Genomic DNA, 20,589 nt, shown 5'->3' with positions numbered 1-20,589 from the left:
AAGCCGGTCATGAGGACTCAAACTGTTTAATGAAACAGCTGTCCAGGTCACCATTCATCAGCACTGTGCTTTGATGTGCTAAGGCACCGGGCCCCTTAGTGTTATACACTCCAGTATTTAGAGAAATAACCCGTGCCATTTTCCTGAAGCTGCATTACAGCGTCGTTATTCAATTACTGTTGCAGCAAAGGGCAGACCGCACTGTCTACCTTAATATTAAAGTATAACACAACGTTTACAGACAGACCCCCCTCCCCTGTTTGGTATGTCTTGCATACCGAAAGGATTGGCTCCTTTAATTTAATCATCAAGGGTCAGCGAGGGGGGGGGGGGTCAACATTCATTTGCAAAAGGCTTTGATGTGATGAGGCAACGGGTCGCCTGCTGTTACTGTATATGCTCTGCCGTCATTTTCTTATAGGAACATTGCAGCGTATTTCTTTCAGATGGTGAAGTACTTTTCTTAATGAGATTTCAGCCACCGTCTTCAATACTGTATCAATGTGGTCGATCCCAGCATTTCTCGATCCTGTTGAATACCACAGAACGGATTCCACCAGAAAGAAATAAGTCTGTTTTAAATAACTGTGGTGTGTCTTACTTTCAGGTTCTTTTTTTACACTTTAATAGAATTCCTTGCTATTTATTGCAGCATTCCTTTTTTTAACCTTTTATTATCTGAAACTGGACTCACTCACGCAGCGCATTACCGGTCCGCCAATGTGTTGTAACAACGGCTTACAATGTTAAAACAACAAGAGAAAAAAAGAAAACACGCCTTTCAAAAGGTGTGTTTGGGTTTGATTTGCAAACAAAATGATAACGAGGCTGCATGGTTTAGAAGACAATTCAGTTTCCAATAGAGATTTTAAGTCTACAGTACCAGCCACCCTGCCAAACGGGGCAATTGCTAAGTTAAAGTTACAGCACCCTTTCTCATAAGCAAAGTTGCTTGTAAACACAATGCAAAGAAGATGAAGCTATTGAATGTGCACAAACCCAAAACCTCTACCATACCGAATCTGAAGGTATTCAGCATTTTCCATTGGGTCGAAGAAGAAAGAGGGAGGCTTATATGTACGATACCCAACATAAAAGAAAGACGAGACTTACATTCAAGAAATTTAAATTCAACAAGAAACATTTAGACAATTTTGTAATAAGATATTGTGTCTCCGTGGGTCTCTCTAGAATAACTATCTTCAAATGTACATAGATTACTCAAAGTGTATGCATGTGCCTGCCTATATATCCTATTAAAAAGAGGATCACCTCTTTCTACTTGCTATATCAGAAATATTTACAGTCCTATAGATCTAATAGCGGTATTTTCAACACAAAGTAACACAAACTATTTGTTTAAATGTGTATGACAGAGCACCGATGTGTAAAAAAAAAATCATGAGAAAAAAAGGTTTGAATGGCAATACCACAATGCGACTAGTATTTTCTGTGAATCACAGCTCTCTAGATGGCATGATATTTTCACCACAGTGGCTTGGCAACCCATCAACATGTACCACAAGTTCCCATTTAGAGACTGTTTTACTGAACAAATGGAAAAAGTAAATGTAATACCACAGTGTTTAAGAATACTGGCATTTACCATTCTGATGCCATGAATGGGGTCCTGTATTCATTGCCTTTTTAAGGAATATTATACAATAAGCATGCAAGCTTGATTCACATGTGTAGGCTGCTCTATATTTTGAGTAGCTTTGCTGAAGCATGGACAATCTAAAACTGCTGATTCTGTAAAAACAAACAAAGAGGAGGTATCGGATATCAAATTGGAAACACATGGGAGCTGCACAGCATGCCATGGATCAGTTCCACCGACCAGCCATACCTTCTGAACACCTTGTAATGGATCTCATCCTAGTGGCTGTAGCTGTAGCTGGCTCTGGAGATGAATGGTAAGACACTGTACTGACTTTGTACTATGAGGTTATCAGTTCATCTCCAGCGCTTTCTCTCTGTTCAAATCCATGAGCTGAAAAGCCATTGTTATGTTCAAAATTACCAAAATCAAACACTAAGGAGTCCTAAAAATGTGCCGTAGATGCTTTTTTTTTTTAAAGATGGTTTATCTCAGTGCTTTATAAACGAGAAACACAACTTCTAACCATCTAAGTTTTTAATGATGTCATTATTCACAATGAGGTTGAACGAAAAACAGTCCTTCACAAAACGTTCCTAACTGTCCTTAAAGTTTTGAGTATAGGGTCCCATGGTGCAAACCTTGAACACTGAAGCAAAGGCTTAGTATTATTCACTGAGATACTTTTAGTATCGCAAAAATAAAAGCAAACAATACAATCTCTGGCACGGTCTACTGCTGGAATACAGATGTGAGTGTTCTTAAATTCTTTTAGGATAAAAAAAGAACATCTAAAATGTCCTCAGTTATAATCTGTGAATGGTGAAGCTAGCAATGATTACAAAACAAACAGCAAGCACAAATGTTGATTTCATTGGTTGAGTCATTTTTAAAAGTTTCCTCAAAGATTCATTATTGTTGGCAGATGTGTTCCCACTTTCTATTGACTGATTTTTCATTCCCCGGTGTTTATGTGGAAAAAAGTAGGCTGCTTGTCTGAACTGCTTATTCATATTTTCTGTTTAGACTGAATACGAATACTATTTAAAAAATAATTTATTCCCATCAGCCAATCAGCTTCCAGCTCTAGCAGGCTTCTATCAGACAGTAGATGCCTGCTGGAACATCACAGCATCAACTGTGAATCCAATTTAAAATTAATCCACACAAGTGCAGCTTTTTCAATGTGACTTGCCTTAATGAAAGCTCAGTTCACATCTATTGGACAGAAAATACGATCAAAGGCACAATTGGTCCAACTTGATTTCATTATCAACCAAAACCAGCCAATCACCACTTCGCCCTGGTGAAACAACTAGTCCTTACCCATAACTGCAGAGTCAACCAATCACATCCTGTCAGCTCGATTATAGCTCAATTTTTCAGCAACAACAAACAGAGACATGGCCAATTTAATAATAATAATAATAATAATAATAATAATAATAATAATAATAATAATAATAATAATAATAATAAAGCGTTTTAAGATATATGGGCTGTTATCAAGTGTCTGTAATAATCTGTAATGTTACAAAACACAATAAAAGAAAAAACTGGCTTTTTAGGATTAGATCCAGTATTAAAATGACATATGAAATATGGATTTCTTTTTTTTCCTCCAGTTCTAATCCAAGATGTGCAGCAACATGGAAAAAAACAGACTCTGGTAGCATTCCTTCTTTTTTCTGAATGTCGTTCAAAAATCTTAAACACAATGACAGACATAAGCTACCATGCCTCTGTTCTTCAATTTATAAAAACGATGGTAATATGTTTCTGGAATGGGATCACAGTGCTTTGTCATTTTGAAAAGTAAAGAAAGTGAGTGTGGACTCTCCTAGGTTTCATTGTGTATATATAAACACATGTCTGTGGATCTATGTCTGTGGATCTCTGCCTTGGGACACAAGGATGTCTCAGTGATGCCACTGTGTGGTGATGTTTTGTACTACACTCACAATTGCTGTTGTACATGAATCTAATTTGCTGATCATTTTGTCATGAAGTCAGTCCATTCTATCTATCTATCTATCTATCTATCTATCTATCTATCTATCTATCTATCTATCTATCCATATATCTACATATAGGTATACATATGTTGGTGTCTGTGTGTGTGTGTGTGTGTGTGTGTGCGTGTGCGTGTGCGTGTGCATGTGTGTGTAGCCCATGTGTTTTAAATGTATCTAGAAATAGTTTGTTTTAGTTCCACACAATGACTTCAAAGGGAGGATGTTATTAATTATATTGTTAATGCTAAGTATGTGTTAATTGGTAAATTCAACTTTAATCCGTAGTGGTCAGTAGCTAATTGGGATTTTGAATGTGTGATTGGGGGGGGGGGGGGGGGGAGCAAGGGAAGACATAGAAGTGTGTTTGAAAAGGGCTGAACCAGACAGAGAACCTGTTGTTTTTATTCCTGTTGAATTAAATGGGAAGCAAGAAGTTTTTCCATGTGCCTGCAGGATGGAATAATTGACTCACTTTCTGATGAAATCTGTCAAAGAATGTGGGGATAAAGAAACTGCAAATAATTGATTGGAACTTTGCAAAATAATAATAATCAAAGAAAATAAAAAAAACGTTGAATACTTTCACACTTTTAAGTTTAATTATTTGTGTGTGTTTGTCCAAGAAAATGCCAGCCGTTCAACAGTCCTATTGTTATAGAATAATACATTATACAATAATATTTTGTTTTCCTATTGTTACACGTCCATTGACTGTGAACTAACATGCAACTAAACTAAAATAAATAGGTCAGCGCTTTTTCCATTAAATAGTTCTTTACTACACTCAGAATAAAGCATCACTGGAACTTCTGTCACAGCTCCACTGAGGCTGGGTGTTTGGGGGTGTTGCAACCCAGTACTGTCTCACTGCTAGCCGATTGCTGTAGAGCTTCTGTGTGTATCTGTCCCTGGCATCCTTGCCCTTTCACAGCAGCTTGGTGAATAACTATGCTGTGATTTCCCCGTACCGTTCCCTGTTCAGCTTAGCAAACTGCAGAAACACTGCAGTGCTCCAGTCAACAGCATAGGGTCTCTTTGGCTCCCTGGGTCCTCCCAGATATGTAACGTAGCTCCCCTTGCAAAGACACACAGCCAAAGCACAGCTCACTGCAGGCCCTGTTCTTTCAGTTCATGCTGCGATGTGAAAATCCCCTGGTCTAATTTTAGACATCCTCTGCTTGTTTATTTAGCCACTGTTATAAAATGTGTTAGCCAATGATTTCTGAAAGCAGCAAAAACAAGTCATCAAAGTTGTCAACTGTGGTTTGCAACCATGTTTTTGAAAATGAAAACACCCCACTAATGTTAATAATCTAGTTTGGTGAAACTCGTGTTCTCTAATAAACCCTCATCAGCTGTATTTTCCTTTCACAAAAAGGGGCAAACTGAAGATTTATATAGAGGGCATTGATAAACAGTCCATTGTGAATTAACACTTCACTCATTATTTTAGCATTGACAACATAGCGCAATAGCCTTTTGCTATGAAGATTAAGATTTTAAACCCCAGCTCACTATAGTTCCTTGCCACAACAAAACTGTACACAAGCAAACTGTAAATACAACGTTAGTCTACCAGGTAGTGCTGTTCTTTATGTGTTTCTTTCCTATGCATCCTTACTGAAAATAAACTACATAAAACTGATAATTTGCTTAATTAGGCCTGTTTAATTGTTTTCAGCTCATAAACAATTGCAGATTTCAAGTTAGCTATAATATTTTTAAGTAACTTGAACTCTGCAGCTTTTTAGAAGCTGAGAACAATTAAAAAGGTCTAATTAAAACAGTTTCAGTTCAATCAAGGGTCTAGTTAAGTAATTGAGAGCTCAGTTGGAATGAAAACCAGCAGCCACAGGGGTCTCCAGGACCAGGGTTGGGAACCACTGCCTTAAAGGATTCTATGCAAAGCTCCATTGTTTCTTACTGGTTTTGTAACATTTAAGTTTGTTTTTCCAGCACAGTTTAATATGGTTTCTTATGATAATCACACGTATATTTCATGGAATACAACCTGGAGTATAGAGAGATACTGGCAGCCATGTGGAGAATGTGTCAGTCAGTGTTGGATATTATCTTGAGTGATGATTTGTAGCTACGGATATAAAATACAACCTGAAACCTGCATTTCTAAGTATCTTTATACCCCTGTCTGTGCTGTGGAACGACTATACCAAAGACTGCTGGAGAACTTGGCAGCGTTGCGCTCAAATCCACTTCTGTTATTTTCTCCTGAGCTTTCAATCCAGTTGGCAATGTACAGTATGAACACAATTGTATCAGAAAAGAGTTAGAGGGATAGAACAAAAGTTAGGGTTAGGATTAGGGTTAGGGTTTGGGTTAGGGTTATACCGTGCAAAACGTTGTAACTATGTACAATAACATTATAATTCTGAGTAATTACATAAGACCTCTCTGCTGCCTTTGACACTGTTGATCACTCTATTCTACTATCATCTCTTGCTGACCTGGGGATCTCTGGCACTGCTCTGGCCTGGTTCTCCTCCTACCTCTCCAACCGCACTTACCAGGTAACCTGGCGTGGAGCAACCTCCACACCTCACCCTCTCTTAACTGGAGTCCCCCAAGGGTCAGTCTTGGGTCCTCTCCTGTTCTCTCTCTACACCCGCTCCCTGGGCCCCCTCATCGCATCCTATGGTTTCTCATACCATTTCTATGCTGATGATGCTCAGATTTTTCTCTCCTTCCCCACCTCTGACTCCACCATCTCCTCCCGTATCTCTACCTGTCTGTCTGCTATTTCCTCCTGGATGCACTCGCATCACCTCAAACTCAACCTCTCTAAATCTGACCTCCTTTTCTTTCCCTCCTCCTCCCCCTCCTCTGATCTCTCCATCTCTGTTCCTCTGGAATCTACCACACTCTCTCCCTCTTCCTCAGCTAAGAACCTTGGAGTCACCCTGGACCCCTGCCTCTCTTATTCCCAGCACATCTCCACTCTGGCACGCTGTCACAAAGACGGCCGGAGTGGGTGGCGTCAGACCAGATGGAGGAAATAAATAAACACAGAGATGGGGTTTTGGTAAAGCTGAGCGCGTGATTGCGCTCAGCATTTAATAATTAAACAGAACAGAACAGAAAATAAAAGGTTGGAACACAAAAACAGGACACGGCACTATACGCCAAAGTAAAAAGACAAACAAAACGCACTAAACACAAACGGTGCACGGAGACAAACAAACACGGTGAGTACAAACAAAACACTTATTATATTTATAATTACGCTTTTAACTCTCCTTCTCTCTCACCCGTTCTCCACTCTCTGAACACCTAACCCCGACTGAGTGCTACGTGTCTCTATATATACTGTTGTGCTGGGATTCAATTACTAATTAATTATTCACTTGAATCCCAGCACGTGAATTAATTCTGTGCAACCCCGTGCTCACATATTATATTTTAAATGCACGTGCGTGATGTGCAATCCCGTGCCTAAATACAAATCTACACTTTTTAAATACACGTGAAACACAGACCCGTTTATATCCCGTGTACCAATCTATACACCAACATTTAACACACGCACGCATCCATACAACACATAACACAAATGCACACAGGGGCGGGGCGCATTGCCACACACGCACTTGCCGATTCTTCCTGAGCAACATCCGAAGAATCCGACCCTTCCTCACCAACTATGCTACCCAGCTCCTGGTCCAGGCCCTGGTACTCTCCCGCCTAGACTACTGCAACTCCCTCCTGGCTGGCCTCCCTGCGTCCGCCACCCGTCCGCTCCAGCTCATCCAGAACTCTGCTGCCCGCCTGGTGTTCTCTCTGCCTCGCTTCGCCCACGCTACTCCACTACTCCGCTCGCTCCACTGGCTCCCGATCACCGCTCGCATCCAGTTCAAGACTCTTGTACTAGCCTACAGATGCCTTGACCAGTCTGCACCCAGCTACCTCCAGACCCTCATCTCTCCCTACACCCCCACTCGACCTCTCCGCTCCGCCTGCACTAGAAGACTAGCTCTACCACCGCTACGCTCCCCTGCCTCCAAAGCCCGCTCCTTCTCCACCCTTGCTCCGCAGTGGTGGAATGACCTTCCTACAGATGTCAGGACTGCCCAGTCCCTGACCACATTCCGGCGCCTCCTTAAGACTCACCTCTTCAAAGAGCACCTGTAGAACTCCTCTGTTTGTATCCTGGGACACTATCACCCTTCATGTAAATGTGCTTTATTTTGCTCTTATCAGCCCCTATTTTACTGCATTTTAATCCTGTACTTCAGAATACTGTAATCTGCCAAGTGTTTAACCTGTAGTACTTTGTATTTAATCACATCCTGATGTAACTATCACTATTTAATCATATCCTGATGTAACTATCACTATTACCTGCTGTATTATTGAATTGTGGTTTGTCAAACTTGTACTTTACTTGAACAAAAGTTATTGTATTTCTTGCTCTTATTGTATTACTTGTATTGTAACGCTTGAAATGTTTTTGCTTACGATTGTAAGTCGCCCTGGATAAGGGCGTCTGCTAAGAAATAAATAATAATAATAATAATAATAATAATTACACATGTATTTACTAAGTAACTACTAAGTAAATACACAGTAATTAGAGACACAATGTAAAGTTTTATCCATAATAGTTTCTTAAAATACTGTTCATTAAACAAACAAACAACAAAAAAAGATACATTGATATTCACACGACTCACAAGATGGCTTAATACCGGTTGTCATGTCAACAGCATTTTAAACTAATAAACCTGTTGTGTCTCAATGTGATTGAGGAACAGAGGCTTATTGTCCAGCAGGTGGTGCTCATGTAGTTACCTGGGTTCAGTTCTACCCGCGGACACTGACTCAGTTCCCAATACTGGGGAGCCATGTATGTATTAGTGTGTGTCGTCAGCCATAATGGGGTCAATGGTGGATACATGCAAGACAACTAAAATGTGTCTCATTGTTTTTAACTGGTGAGGCCACACTTAGAGTAGTGTGTTCAGTTCCATTCCCCACTGTACAGTAAGAACACTGTGGTTAAGAGCAACCAGGGGGTTAAAAGTTATGAAAGTAGACTGAAGTGAATGTTTTGGGTGAGGGTATGGAATGGATTATCATTGTTGATGCAGAATTACTGGAGCAGTATTATTATTCATCACTGACATCAAACCGTACGTTCTTCATATCTGATCCATTTCAAAACGTACTTACCTTGAGATTAAAGCAATTTCAGTGGCTTCATCTGCAACGCTCAGAAACTGCAACAGACAGATACGTGCTGTCGTGAGCTCCTCTGAAACAGCGGTCTAATAAGAGTCTAATTAAAGCAATGCCTCCTCTCTGCTGCTGCAGAGGTTTCCTATCCAGAGTGGAACAGATTACAAACAAATGTTGTGAAGGGACGGGAGACAGGGGGAAGTTACAGAATCCAACTCAATCAAAGCACATCAGTAGTCTGGGGCCTTAGCCATGATAGGATGTGGAATGTTTCGATCACAGAGTAAACATTTGCACAGGTCTCTGGTTTACGGAATTCCACCACTAGCTGTCTGCAGGCCACAACTTGGGTATACAGCAGAGATGTGAAATAAACGATAAACAGAATCTAGTCTGGTTTAATTTTTTTACAGAGCTACAGCAGGCACCAGGTATGTAATGCAACTTATTCAACTTGCAACTGAAGAACTTTTCTAGTTCTGTATTTGCAATGGGTATTGCTAAATTAATTCAATGTGTTGAGGAGGGGATGAAGTAAGAGGCTGGGTCCTGATCTGATATGTTTATTATTAGTGATAAGAATTGCCAGTGAGAATGCCTTTCCAGCTGGCGCCGTAAACTCAGCAGTTTTTTAACAGGACAACAGAAGCCGGCAGATACAGATCAGTAGTGGTTAGGGCTCTGGACTCTTGACCGGAGGGTCATGGGTTCAATCCCAGGTGGGGGACACTGCTGCTGTACCCTTGAGCAAGGTACTTTACCTAGATTGCTCCAGTAAAAACCCAACTGTATAAATGGGTAATTGCATGTAAAAAAAAATGTAATTGTATGTAAAAATAAGGTGATTCTTGTAACAATTGTAAGTCACCATGGATAAGGGTGTCTGCTAAGAAATAAACCAATTGATTAATTTGTTTGCTTAACAAAATCCTTTTAGCACGAAAGGGTTTAAGTGGTGTTCTTTAGCCGCTGGCATATGAAACGAGCTGAATGTGTCTTATTAAAGATAGACACACAGTCACTATTCGGCTCCTTCTTTTAATAAAGTTTGTCAACAGTCAGAAACATAGCAAATCAGTATGAGTTTAAAATGGAATAGATATTCTGATGGTGTTACAATATTTCAAAGTTTTATCTTTTTTTTTTTTACTACCAGGTCTTTATCAGAACAAAAGTCTGTCTGCCTCTCTTTATTTCCATAAACTACAACAAAATTACCAAATTACCAAGATTAAATGCTTATGAATGACTCCTTTAGAGGAAATTATATAATGTTAGCCAGGGGCTGTCAAATAGATATTGTACGTGAAAGAACTCAGCTGGCAGCTGTGCATTTCACTTTAGAGAAATGGGTAATAATGTATATCAGATGTGCAGTGTTAAAAGCAATTTGAAGCCATAGATTTCTAAGAGGTAGAATCAATCAATAAATACTGCACCTGCCTTATTTTACTGTTAAATGGCCACATTCAATCAAATGTCCATAGGCATGGCATATATACGGTATATGCATTTTAATTTAAAGGCTTAAGGTTTAAAGAGTTATGAAATCTGAGTTTTTGCATTTGTGCGGCTGGCTGGCAGTCTCACCAAGTTATGATGTGTTGCAAAGTCAATTAAAATACAAGCTGAACTCTGCATTTTGAATGCAACTTCTCACCCCCTGTCTGTGCTGAGAAAATCACAATACCAGACAGGGGCTGTCTTTGCAATGGGGTTTTTGAATATTTCTTCAGGTTTCAGTCCAGCTAGCAATAAATCATTTTTGAACTTAAGGCTGAGGGCATCAGCATTTCATGTATGTTAACGCACTTCTGCAGTGACTTTTCCGTATCTTCTTGAACAGAACACATGGAGCAATGGATTGTCCTCTTGTGTCTGGCTCTGGCTGGGGCTGGGCAATGCCTGGGCAGCTTCAGCGACTATGATTATGGGGGGATGCCCGTCATGATTAACCGACTGGTGGGAGAGCCCAGCGTGTTGAGTCTACGAGGGCGCGTGGATGCCAACTGGTACCGTGTCATGAATAGCGAGAGCTGCCCATTGGAGTGTGACTGCCCGATACAGTGGCCCTCTGCCATGTACTGCGACAGCAGGGGTCTCACGTATGTGCCCACCACCCTGCCCCAGAGGACGCAGTACCTGTTCCTACAGGGCAACCGCATCTCCAGCCTCCCCCCAGAGGGGTTTAAGAACTCGACTCTCACACGCTGGCTCATTCTGGACCACAACGAGATGGTGAGCAATCAGATCTCCGGGGCAGTGCTCAAGGGGTTACCCCATCTGCAGAACCTTTTCATCAACTACAACAACCTGACCGATATCCCCGGGCCCCTGCCCGATGGCCTGAAGCAGCTCCGACTGGCACACAACAAGATCGGCAAAATCTCCCCCAACGCTTTCGAAAATCTCAAGAACCTGACTCTACTGCTGTTGCACGGGAACCAGCTGAAAACCATCGGAGAGGCTGATTTCAAAGGTGCCTTCTTTCTTGCTTGCTTTCTTTCTTTCTTATTAATCTTGTATCGGAATTGGAATTTTAAAGTGCTGGACTGAACAGCCTTCTTTATTCCATTCAATACCACGTGACAATGTGATCATTCAACCCTGCCGGCCCCACCCACTCTACATTTAAATAGACAGAGCGCAGGTGGGGCTGGCCAAGTTGAAAGCTCACATTGTAACATGTCTTGAATGGAAGTTCTGGTAAGCCAGGTAAAGGCAGATTTAGAGACAAATTATAATAACTCAATACTGGAACAACAGAACCCAGATCTATTCAGAATGATTGCTGACACCATAAACTAATAAAGAAAATGTAAAACAACCAAACAAAAAAATCCTTCAGATGTAGTTTCCTGCACATTTTTTTTATTTTTAAATGAAAAGATCATCTCTATAGAAACTCCCTTTTTTAAATTTGCATTTTGCTTCTTAATTGGACGCCAGTATTATTGTGTTTGTTTGAAAGACCATTGGTTGCTGTGCAACTGTTCTCCCAGCCCAGCTCTTTCTTTTCTCAGTTGCTGGCAAACACAAAGCTGCTTTTACTCCTGAAACCAATGGTCAGTGGAATAATAGAAGATAATTTCTGGGTATTTTCATGGTTCAGGTTTCATGAGAACACAGCAGCAGTGCCTCTGGTCATCAACAGCTCTCCTGTTTCCAATTAAAGGGTAAAAACAAATAATGCAGTGCTTGCCAAAAATACTTCTCTCATTCAGAGGTGAACCCAGATCAGTAAAATGTCTCCATGCGCACAAGCATGGCTTTTAAAATGTTAAGAGCTTTTTCTTGTTCCAGGTCTGCAATCCATCATTCTCCTGGATCTCAGTCACAACAAGCTGATCGAATTCCCTAAGAATCTGCCCCCTTCCATCCAGCAGCTCTATGTCTCTAACAACTCCCTGGCCTCCCTCCCTCAGGACTGCCTGATGGGCTTTGACAGGCTGCAGTATCTGCGGATCAGCCACAACAAGCTGGTCAACCAGGGGCTCCCTGCTGACGTCTTCAACGTGCCCTCCATTGTCGAGCTTGACCTTTCCTACAACCAGCTCTCCTCCATCCCTCCCGTGCACCAGGCTCTGCAGTACCTCTACCTGGAAGCCAATCACATCCAGGGTACGGATGCGTGAGCACGTGATGCAGGGGCTTTACCTGCAAGATAATTGACTGTCAGCATATAAGTGCCAATAACCAAGGTCAATTATCAAGCAGATAATGCCCATTTTGGAGGGGGGGGGGGGGGGAGTATTAATGCTATATGAACCTTTTGTTTGTTTGTTTGAAACTAATCCATTGTTATGCACAAATACTAATCCTTGCAGGCACCCCTGGAGGGATTTTTGATTCAAGCATATTATAAAAGAACAAATCTAATGCTAATATATACAGCATTACCTAATTCGAACATGTTAACTCCACTTGGAGCCTTTGTAGTTGCTATATTATAGGAAAGCATGCTTTTAAATGAGTTTCCATTAACTAATCAGTGGTTGTGGTAAGTGTTGAGATGGAGGGCTCTGATTGGTTAGAAATTATGTATAATTATAGCAATTTGACTACTAATGTAGGACATATCAGCAACAATACAAGTCTATTAAAAAAGATACAATAACTAGGGTCAACATGAAGTAAAAGGTTCCATATTGTGATGTAATGCAGTTCTATTTAGTTTCTAACGTGGGTTATTATGTGAGTTCCTAAATATGCTGTACAGTATGGTTTCTAATTCAGTTGTCCAAGTTCCCAACAAAGGAAAAGCATCCATCTCATGGAAAAACTGATGATATTTCACGAGCGCTGGATAATTGTTAGGGAACATCTGTGTGTGGTTCACAAGGGCCTTGGCCACGTGCTTATGTTCAACTCCTTTGTGATGGCTGTAAACAGCTGGTCTGGCCTGTACACTAACCAAATGAAAAAGAGGTTGCAACACAGTTTTCCATTGACGCTACTATCTCTGCGTGCATAGTTTAGACAGTGATGTGGTAATATGAATGAACATGATTAATGCTTCCTAACTCTATTTTAATTGGGTACACCTTTACAAGAGCACCCATCTGTGAAGTGAAGAACTGGAATTCAATATGAAATATGTGGATAGAGATAGCATGACTCTGCAGGCAACACTTAAACTAGACAAGCACTTTAAGGTATGGCTGATCAGTCGTCTTTTATGATATTCAATATGTCTAAAGCATTTGTAAATATTGTTACTACAGTTTATATTTTCTCTACAGTGCCTTATTCGTAGGGGTTCGGGAAAATGTACCAATGCAGCTGTTATGAGATAGAGCAGCTTTTACCAATGGTATTGTCAAACTCCCACAGTGTGATCCAAGTTTACGACCTAATCTTTCTTCGGGTATCTCTAAAGCTGGGGAACGCTGTCCCTTTTTCCAAGATAGTGTCCAGAAGACATGACACAACCATCTGAGCTGTTGATGTGGATCAGGAAAAGTGGAAACTGTCAGACACTGACCCCAAGCACATGGCTTGTGGTCATCATGGCAGACAAGACTGGCAAGGCATAATCATCTCATCTCTTCTGTCTAAAGATGTTAAAGCAGAACGGTCTGGTCCAGCTCACAAACATCAGGAGGCAGAAAGATAAACAGCAAGCCACTGGCACAAAGAGCTATACTGTTCTGTATAACTGGTGGACTTCACATTAGTGTCTAAATACTCAGTAATAACAATGCAATTGCATATGTGGTTACATAATAATTGCCCTGTAAATATACACCCACGTGTGTAAGACGCTAGCAAATTCCTTTTGTTGAATTTTGTAATAGAGCTGCTGCATTGCAACTACACAACCATGTGTGCAATCTGTGTGTCACGGCAATGTAATTACAGTGTAGTTAGCAACACTTAATATAAATAGCAACACAATGGGTGTAGCAGCCTTTTCATTTTGGTTGAATCCAGGTCCAAATGTCTTTACATTATTGAATGATGCACTCAAAACTATGAAATACAATGCAAGGGGGATTCAATAAAAACAATTTGAATTGACCCCAGCATGAGATCTAGAGAAGATCTAAATTTGGTAACACTTTACATTAAGTGTCGCCAATTACTTTGTGTATTTACATAGTAGTTACTTAGTAAATACATGTGTACTTACAAATGTTATTATACATAGTTACAATGTACTTAATGAGTAATTGTTGTATGATATAACCCTAACTCTTTTCTGATACAAGTGTGTACTTACATATATCGTGCAGATATATGTACATGTTAAGTACATTGTAACTATGCGTAATAACATTGTTATTATGTGTATGTGCACATGTATTTACTAAGTAACTCCTATGTAAATACACAGTAATTAGGGACACTTGTAAAGTGTTACCCTAAATTCATCTGTTCTTCTCTCCAGAGTTCAACATCACCAGTTTCTGCCGAAAGGTCAGCCCTGTTGACTTCTCCCGCATGAGGATCCTTCGCCTGGATGGGAATCAGCTCTCCTACAGCCAGCTGCCCTTGGACTGGGGTCTGTGTCTCAGAGTGCTGAGGGACATCTACATCTAGCGCAGAAAACCAACTGAACAAGCCTGAGGCATTGGGACAAGTTTACTAAAATCAGATCTAGAATATGGTAGCTCTCCAAGTCCATTCTATCCCGGGACATTGGGTTCCAGTTAAAAAACAAACATGCTGGCTCTAGTTCAAATTTAACAGAAGTAAATCTTAGTAAATGTGTCCCTTACACTTTCAGCCTGTAGCAATTTCATCACATTTCTAACTTCACGCACAAAATGCCAAGGATGCTGCCTTAATATTCATATATTCAGTTAAACAAATTGAACATTGTAGTTTAAAAAATAAAAAAATAAAATAATAATAATAATAATAATAATAATAATAATAATAATAATAATAATAATAATAATAATAAAGAAGCTATCTCAGTCTGGCTCAAAATATTGAAAAATGTGATTCATTGTGTTTGAACATTAGCCAGGGCAGCTGAGAAACTATTTATGCAAACCGCTTTTCTGTTTTTTCCAGTTTTTGAGCACAGGAAGAATGGCCTCACTTTTAAAGATTGCATGATAGCACTCTCCAGATTATTTCCAGATTCTCTTCCCTGAGTAGTCTGTCTGAACTGCTGTTACTGTGAAACTAGCAGCAGACACACACAGTAGTATATTAATACCAAGCCCTGATGCTGGTACTTTCTATCATCCCTCAACAGTAAATTGTTCCCTGTAAAGGTTCCTGTTGCTAAACGGTCTGGTCTAAATCAAAACTGAAAATAGACTATCAGCAGGATGAGGGTAATCTAGTGTTAAAGAGTGGAGGTGTTCAACAAAATCATTCACATTTACTGTATTCATTTTTACAGTGTATAAAAATAACAGAATTAACACAATTATATTGTCCTTACCTGCCTCTCCACAGGTTTGACAATAGATATTGAGGTCCTCTTAATTGTGGGAGTGGAATATTCTCCAGCCCTTGCAGGATGGTATCACTGTGCATTTCAGCGTTGAGGTTTATCTTGACCAGTGGTGTCCAAACCCGACTGGAGTTGCAACCCAGAGTGGATTTCTCTGAGGCAACTATGCACCAAATTATAAACCCTGTTAGTGGTTAAAATGAGAATTGAGAACGGCCCACTGTGGAATGTTTGGACACGTCTGATCAAGACATTGCATGATCATCCCCCATCACTGACCTTTGAATCTGGCACCAGGCAAACCCACTCACATCCCAACACAATTCACATTCATGAAATAATCCTTGGGAAGCTTAATTATCCAAGTCTGAGCCACTTTAGAAACAAGTGTGCTTGAAGGATCAAAGCACACTCAATAATTAGCATCCTTTGTCTGTACAGTACACACCTACTTACAATACAGTGCCAAAGTCTTTATTAAAATATGACCTAAATACAGTATTTTGCAATAGTTAGTACAGCAGTTATTGCTACTTGTTAGTAGATTTTTTTTAATGCATTAGTGGAAGTGCCTCGTATATTTAAGACTTTTGTTTTGCTTGGTTCATTTCAAAAAATAAATGCTGAAGCTTCTCCTTAAACATTTCGAGCATTGAGAGGAAAGGACTGGGTTTTCCACCCAGTCTCCTGAGTTAATCTTGCGTTGTTGCTTTCAGAGGTAATTTCACTCTGGAAAGAAAAAAAAAATCATACATTGCAGACCGCACTGGAAATCCGTACACTTCATCAAATGCATGGAATGTGAAAACCTGGGAGATTTAGCTTAATTCAGAATCTATGGAGACATTCGACTCAATCAAACCGTGCATAGCCCACCAGCTGTATTTAGCTCATTCGGCAAATATTCCATTGTGCAACCTGTGTTCAAGGGGGGCTGGTATTGTGTTTTAGTTTGGAGAGGCATAGCTTAGACGGTTGCCTGTGTTAACACTTCATAAACACTCAAGTGCAAGTCAAGGGGAACATCTCTCAAAGTAGGAATCATGTTATTATTTTAATTAGGGTCTTTCTCATGGATCACTCCCAGAATGGAAGGTATAGTGCGCCATTCTGGGAGTGATTTCAGTCATTAAACTGCTATGAAGACATCCAAAACAGGTGATATACTGTATAAGATCTTACTGTAAATGCACAATTTAAAATTTTAGCAATGAGTGATTCATTCTAGTGTAGGAAATATTTAAGAATCTTTGAAGCATATGGGGAAGGAGGAACTAGGGTGTTCTTAGGGGGTACACAGCATGCACAATAACATGCTGTGAAACAGATTAACAGTATTGGGTATGGAAATTGGAAAACTAATTTAATGTACTTTTAGAGGGACATTTTGGATTTATTCACAGACTACAAATTAAACATTTATAAGCATTCAATACAGAAAGAGTTCTGTCCTTTCTTGGCTCATCACGCTCTCGATCAGACTAGACTGTTATGTTACATAAAATTAGCAAACAGCGGCATCATTCAGTTATATCCAGGTTTTGTTCTCCAAGTATACTTGGAAAAAAGAAAAAAAACAACATTCCGGACATCATAACATTTTAATACGATTACACAACTGCCTGGCATTTCTGTTATTGTCATGGCAACTGTGTTTTTTTATTATAATTACATCCCCAGGTTTGCAATGCATCACTGCTTATGTTGTCAGTGTACAACAGAACCTGTGTATGATAGCCGTAGTGAATTCCACTGAGGGAATGCATTTGATAGTTTTATAATCTGTCTGGATTGCTACATATAAGAATACTTGATACACACAGAATACTTTTTTTTTTTTCCGTGGACGTCTTTGTGCTGAAGGCGAGACAGGAATTTTCAAGCCAACCTGATGCACTTCTATTAGGACCTAATTTTTCCAATTGTTGTCCGGTTCTCCCAAGATGGAAAAAAAAAAATCCTGGATCCTGGTGTGGCCTTGTTTCTTACTTTGTTTAACAATTAACAATGTGCTTTTTGAATGCCATTCCTGAACAAAATAGCAACCCTTGCCGTGGTGTTTAGTAAGCGTTGGTAGAAGGTGTTGAGTGATGAATGGGTTTGCTCACTGTATCCAGAACTCATCATCTGCTTGTCAGCTTAAACTTCCATGTAGTAAAAGTCAATATTTTTTTTTATCAAACAAGAGTGAAGCATGGCCTGAAACCCAGACGTTCACACTTACCAAAACTTTACTGGTTTCATAAAGCATCATTTTGCAAACCCTGCCAAAGCTAGCAAACAGGTTACATCATTTTTTAATAAAATAAACATCTAAAAACTACGGGCAGGCCATTTAAAGGCACACTTCAGTCTGTGAGCAAACGAAGCATGTATGTGTAAATATTGAGAATGAGTGCTAACCCATCTGCACCATGACCCCTGTGATTGGATGTAAATCGATTGCTTCTTATTACTAATCTGGGATATGCAGAAATCCAAAACGCAATACAGCAGATATAAAAGTTGCTGCTTCTTCCAAGTAATGCATCACTTTGTGTGTTCAAGCTCACACCAATGATCGAGCTGCAATCTGACCATGTGACCTGCATCACAATATAAAAAAGTGATACTGTTAATAAAGTTAATAAGAGGGAGGACTGATTTTAAAGCATTGGTTAGCACTCTTTTCAGTCTGCTGAATACATAAGTATAAACAGACAGTGCATTGTCAGTTTGCACTTGTGACCTGTCTGGAAGTTGCATGCTTCCTCCCCTGCCTTGCCTCTAGCCTTTCATTCCCACCAGGGCCATTTGGATTACACTCCTGCTTCTGTCTACAAGCTGATGATATGCACTGCAGGCAGATCCCTAAAGCCCTGCCCATCAGCTTCTCCGACTCTCTCTCAGAGTCCTGTTACTGCCTGGTTTTCTCATTAATGGAAGAATGTTTGTATTCCTCTGCAGTGCCAGCAGCTCTCTGCTCTTTAAATCAGGGCTTTCTTCATGGTGGGGTCCAAAGGACCCAGAGTAAAAAATGTGAACCCCATAACAATTTGAAATATGATCTTGCCATAAAGATACATCATTAATACAAGCTGTTCCTACTTGCTAATTGCTATTTCATTCTATAATAAATCATTTGTAAACTATTACGCATTCGTAAAGTATTTAAATTGTACCTTCTGCGCAGCATTTAATAATGCTGTGTGTTCTGTATGAATCTCTTTGCTTGTTTTAGGTTATTATTTCCCATGCTTATTAACTAATCCATCAGATATTGCTTCTAAAAAGACCCCTCAAGGTGGATCTTTTTGAAGTGTTGGGGAAGTATATTAGCATTGCACTGTGAACTGAAGCCTGTGTAACACTGTTGTTTCCTCTCAGAAACTCTCTTCATTATAATTGTAAGCTGGAATAGTTAGTAAGCTTTGTGTATAGCCATCTACTAAGCAGAAACAACAATAGACAATAATAAAGATGGTAACACTTTACACTGTGTCTCTAATTACTGTGTATTTAGATAGTAGTAGTTACTTAGTAAAAACATGTACTGAGAATTACAATGTTATTATGCATATTTACAATGTACTTAAAGTGTAAATCTTTTTGCATAATATATGTTAAGGTGAGGGGGATTAAGGTTAGGGATAGGGTTAGGGTTATATCATGCAAAACAGTACATTGTAAGTATGCATAAAAACATTGTAATTATGTGTAAGTAATTTTACAAAGCAACTACTATGTAAATACACAGTAACTAGAGACACAGTGTAAAGTGTTACCATAAAGACTACACAATAGTAAGATATTTAAACAGGTCATTATTTAGTTGCTATATCCCTTTAATTTACTTTGCATGTGAATCCTGGACATACAGATTTGCAAAAACTGTGTTCATTTTAAGAGTATGTTGCTGTATGCTGTTAAAAGTGCCATAAAATGCAATCAGAAACACAGTGAGGTGTAAAGGTCTTTTCTGGCATTGCTAATATTGCATTGCTGTAAGGCTCAGGGTGTTCAGCGATGTTCCATTGCTAAAAAGCCTTCATAAACTAGGAGACACCATTATTTACATTGCAGAGAAGGTATACTCATTACTGCTATGGTCAGGTGATTGATAGTTTCCTTTTCCTAACCAGAGGAAACTCCTGTCCCAGGTGGGTTGCTCTGTAACTTGATCATTTCAATGTTTTTTGTGCAGCTCTTCTCTCTTATTGAACCCATACTGTTCACCTTGAGACATAGGGGCCTATTCCCGAAGCGTTTACCTGTGTAATTACCTCCTGTGTTTGAAAGGAGAAAATGAAATGTTACAAAATAAGAAAACAAAAACAAGACCTTGAATTGTATTGCTTATTATACAGTAGGACAAGTGGCATGTCTCTGTCATTCATTTTCACTGAGATTCCTAGTCTTGATAACAGGACACGGTACACAGACTCCCCTTCACAGCAATGCACAACCTGCCATTGACCGATTCCAAAGCAGTCTGACTGAAGCAGAACATGATTTAAATTTAAATCCTTAAAAAAAGTACAATCAACTTTTAGACACTTGTCAATACTATATTTTATACAATACTTGTCTTTATTTTGCAGTTAACTTTCACATGTCTATGTTTATGGTGAGGAATAGAGTATTATTTCTTTATTAGGTTAGGGAAACCATTAACTGCTCCATAGCCTGGGCAGTCCCATTTATCATTTTTATGTTTTTAATATATTCATTAGGGAACATTATTTGCAAGCAGAGTTCTCTTTACAAAGGACACAGCAGGGAATTCAATACTAGTGCTGGACAGATTTCAGGGCACGCAAGCAAAAGGCACCCGATCTCAATTCCAAAAAGTATCACTCATCTTTTACACATGCACCGCGGTGTAGAAA

The 20,589-nt window shown here is 39.6% G+C and overlaps 1 protein-coding gene across 1 annotated transcript; it reads left to right on the top strand.

Annotated features, from left to right (window-relative positions):
- Positions 1-9,012: 9,012 nt before the first annotated feature.
- Positions 9,013-19,162, top strand: LOC117395494 (lumican-like). The gene is made up of 4 exons (XM_059005018.1): positions 9,013-9,239; positions 10,655-11,287; positions 12,112-12,429; positions 14,699-19,162. Exons 2-4 carry the CDS (start codon positions 10,660-10,662, stop codon positions 14,848-14,850), a joined length of 1,098 nt encoding a protein of 365 aa, XP_058861001.1. The 5' UTR covers positions 9,013-9,239; positions 10,655-10,659; the 3' UTR covers positions 14,851-19,162.
- Positions 19,163-20,589: the final 1,427 nt, after the last annotated feature.

The sequence above is a fragment of the Acipenser ruthenus genome, chromosome 30 (assembly GCF_902713425.1).
Source record: "Acipenser ruthenus chromosome 30, fAciRut3.2 maternal haplotype, whole genome shotgun sequence".
NCBI classification, from domain to species: domain Eukaryota; kingdom Metazoa; phylum Chordata; class Actinopteri; order Acipenseriformes; family Acipenseridae; genus Acipenser; species Acipenser ruthenus.
This window is presented reverse-complemented; position numbering and strand designations above follow the sequence as displayed.

Excerpts from the sequence above, each read along its gene's own strand:
- LOC117395494 (XM_059005018.1), top strand. The coding sequence starts at position 10,660 with ATGGAGCAATGGATTGTCCTCTTGTGTCTGGCTCTGGCTGGGGCTGGG. Across the intron at positions 11,288-12,111 it reads CGGAGAGGCTGATTTCAAAG|GTCTGCAATCCATCATTCTC; the intron begins GTGCCTTCTTTC and ends TTCTTGTTCCAG. Across the intron at positions 12,430-14,698 it reads GGAAGCCAATCACATCCAGG|AGTTCAACATCACCAGTTTC; the intron begins GTACGGATGCGT and ends TCTTCTCTCCAG.